This window comes from Carlito syrichta, unplaced genomic scaffold, assembly GCF_000164805.1.
Source record: "Carlito syrichta isolate Samal-C Ts95f unplaced genomic scaffold, Tarsius_syrichta-2.0.1 Scaffold169151, whole genome shotgun sequence".
Taxonomy (NCBI): domain Eukaryota; kingdom Metazoa; phylum Chordata; class Mammalia; order Primates; family Tarsiidae; genus Carlito; species Carlito syrichta.
Window position 1 is genome coordinate 99,232 of NW_007113247.1, and position 2,312 is coordinate 101,543.

The following is a 2,312-nucleotide window of genomic DNA, read 5'->3' on the forward strand; positions in this document are numbered from 1 at the left end:
CGGCCTGGGCCGGGGGCAGCGCTCGCCGCAACCACTCGCACAGCCCCGGGAGCCCCCACGGCCGAAGGGGGAACACCGGTGGCGGTGCCTGCTCCAGCACCTCCCACGTCTCATCCTCCGGACTCAACGCGGCCACGCGCTCCGGGTCCCCCCGGCCTGATTTCTCCACACCGACAACCTGCTGCAAACTCTCGCTGCCAGTTTTCCCAGAACTTTCCCCACCGCCTTCTTTCTGCGTTCCAGGGTCACGTTTCTCCTTTCCCTCACTGGGTGCATTACCCAGTATCCCTCCGCCCGCATTCTTTAAGCTCTCGCCGCCAGGCTTCTCCACCTGGCCTTCTTCTTCCAGAAACTCCGGATCCTCGCCCTCGCCATCTGTGCGCACGCAGACCAGTGGAGCATCTAGTGGCACCAAGGCCCGGACTTGGGCCCAGTCCTTCTCGGTGGGGGCCCCAGGGGTGACGAGGACGAGGGCGTCGTAGTGGGTCGGATGGGAGGCGGCAGCTGCTTGGGTAGTGCCGGCAGGGCCCAGAGGCACAGTCCAGAGCACCACGTTGCGCCGCTCTGGGGCCGGGCACGGAGTGGGCCCCGTGGGCGCTGAAGCAGGCGCGGCACCCGGGTCGCCAGGATCCAATCCGAGCAGCACGTCTAGCACAAGGCCCGTGTCAGCCATGCCGGCCACAGCCAGGTCCAGCTGTGCGCTGCCCAGGCGCTCCAGGCCCGCGCGCACCCACGACAGTGCCGCCTCCAGGCCGCCAGTCTCGAAGGCCTCGCGCACAGCCTCCAGCTCTGCTGCGCCCAGCACCTCGAAACCATCCTGGGCCGGGGGCAGGAGCCTGCGGGGGCAGGAAGGATGGAGTTAAAGACAGAAGGGGCGCTTCGCGAGCCGAGCCAGGGGTCGGTGACTCAAGCCTGTCATCTCAGCCCTTTGGGCGGCAGAGGCAAGAGGACTCCCTGAGCTCAGGGGTTCGAGCCCCGCCTGGGCAACTTGGTGAGCGCTCCTCTCTACAATAAATTAAAAGATAGCTGGGCTCGGTGGCTCAGCCTATAATTCTGCGCCTTTGGGAGGCTGAGGTGAGTGGATTGCCTGAGCCTGTGGGTTCGAGGCCCGCCTGGGCAACTTGGCGAGACCTCATCTCTACCATAAATCAAAAATCAGCCGGGCGTGGTAGCGTGCGCCTGTAGTTCCAGCTACTCGTAAGGCTGAGGCGGAAGGATTGCTGGAGCCCAGCAGGTTGAGGCTGTGGTGGCCGGGAGCGGCCACTGCACTCCAGTCTGGGTGACAGAGTGAGACTCCAACTCAAAAAAAAAAAAAAAATAAGCCAGGCATGGTAGAGCACACCTATAGTTCCAGCTATTCAGAAGGCTGAGGCGGAAGGATTGCCTGAATCCAGCAGGTCGTGGCTGTGGTGGCCATGAGCGTGCCACTGCACTCCAGCCTGGGTAACAGAGTGAGACTCCAACTCACAAAAAACCCAAAAAACAAAAAAGGACTGGGCTATGGTGACAAGGGCGGAGCTTTCCATAGAGGAAATGGGAGCAAGAAAGAGAGGGTGCCAGATGGATGGCATAGCCAACAGAAACCATGTGGGGCTGGGTTGAGAATATGGGAGGGACTTAGCTGTGATGGGGCCTTGGTGATTGGGCAAGTTGAAGTGAGGCTCCAGGACACATTCTTTGCCCCCGGGGTTTTTCTGGTTAAGAAAAGGCCTTGTTGGGTGGTCAAACCTCCCTGGAGGTGGAGCCTAGAGCAAAGTGGGAATCACAACTGTATTGTGGCATAAACAAAAATCAAGCACTATTGGCCATGGACAAGGTCTCTCCAAGGGCGCTCTTCCCAGATGCTGGGCCTGGGGAGGTCCATGAGAGAAGTCTCATCAAGGAGATCTTACCAAGCGGGTGTGGCCAAGGTGACACAGGGTAAGCAAGCCTGAGACTAAGACCTCTCCGGGTCTCACTTTGACAGTCAATAAAATGAGACAGATGGCAGTTGGGGTAGAAAATTCAGAAGGGGCCGGGCACAGTGGCTCACACCTGTAATCCCAGAACTTTGGGAGGCTGAGGTGAGAGGACTGCCTGAGCTCAGGGGTTAGAGACCAGCCTGGGCAACTTGGTGGGATCTCATCTCTACAACAAATCAAAAAAACTAGCCGGGCGTGATGTCACATGCCTGTAATTCCAGCTACTTGGAAGGCCGAGGTGGGAGGATGGCCTGAGCCCAGCAAGTCGAGGCTGCGGTGGCCGGGAGCTTACCACTGCCCTCCAGCCTGGGCGACAGAGTGAGACTCCAGCTCAAAAAAAAAAAAAAAAAA

General features: G+C 59.5%; 2 protein-coding genes across 2 annotated transcripts in view; both read right to left on the minus strand.

The window, feature by feature from the left end:
* Positions 1-2,312, minus strand: part of ZNF428 (zinc finger protein 428) — a 34,977-nt gene that overhangs the window by 7,060 nt on the left and 25,605 nt on the right. The window lies entirely within an intron of this gene.
* Positions 1-2,312, minus strand: part of IRGQ (immunity related GTPase Q) — a 4,309-nt gene that overhangs the window by 688 nt on the left and 1,309 nt on the right. Inside the window, exon 2 of the mRNA XM_008051233.1 lies at positions 5-836. Within this exon, the coding sequence (XP_008049424.1) occupies positions 5-836 (832 nt within the window). The remainder of the gene's footprint in view (positions 1-4; positions 837-2,312) is intronic.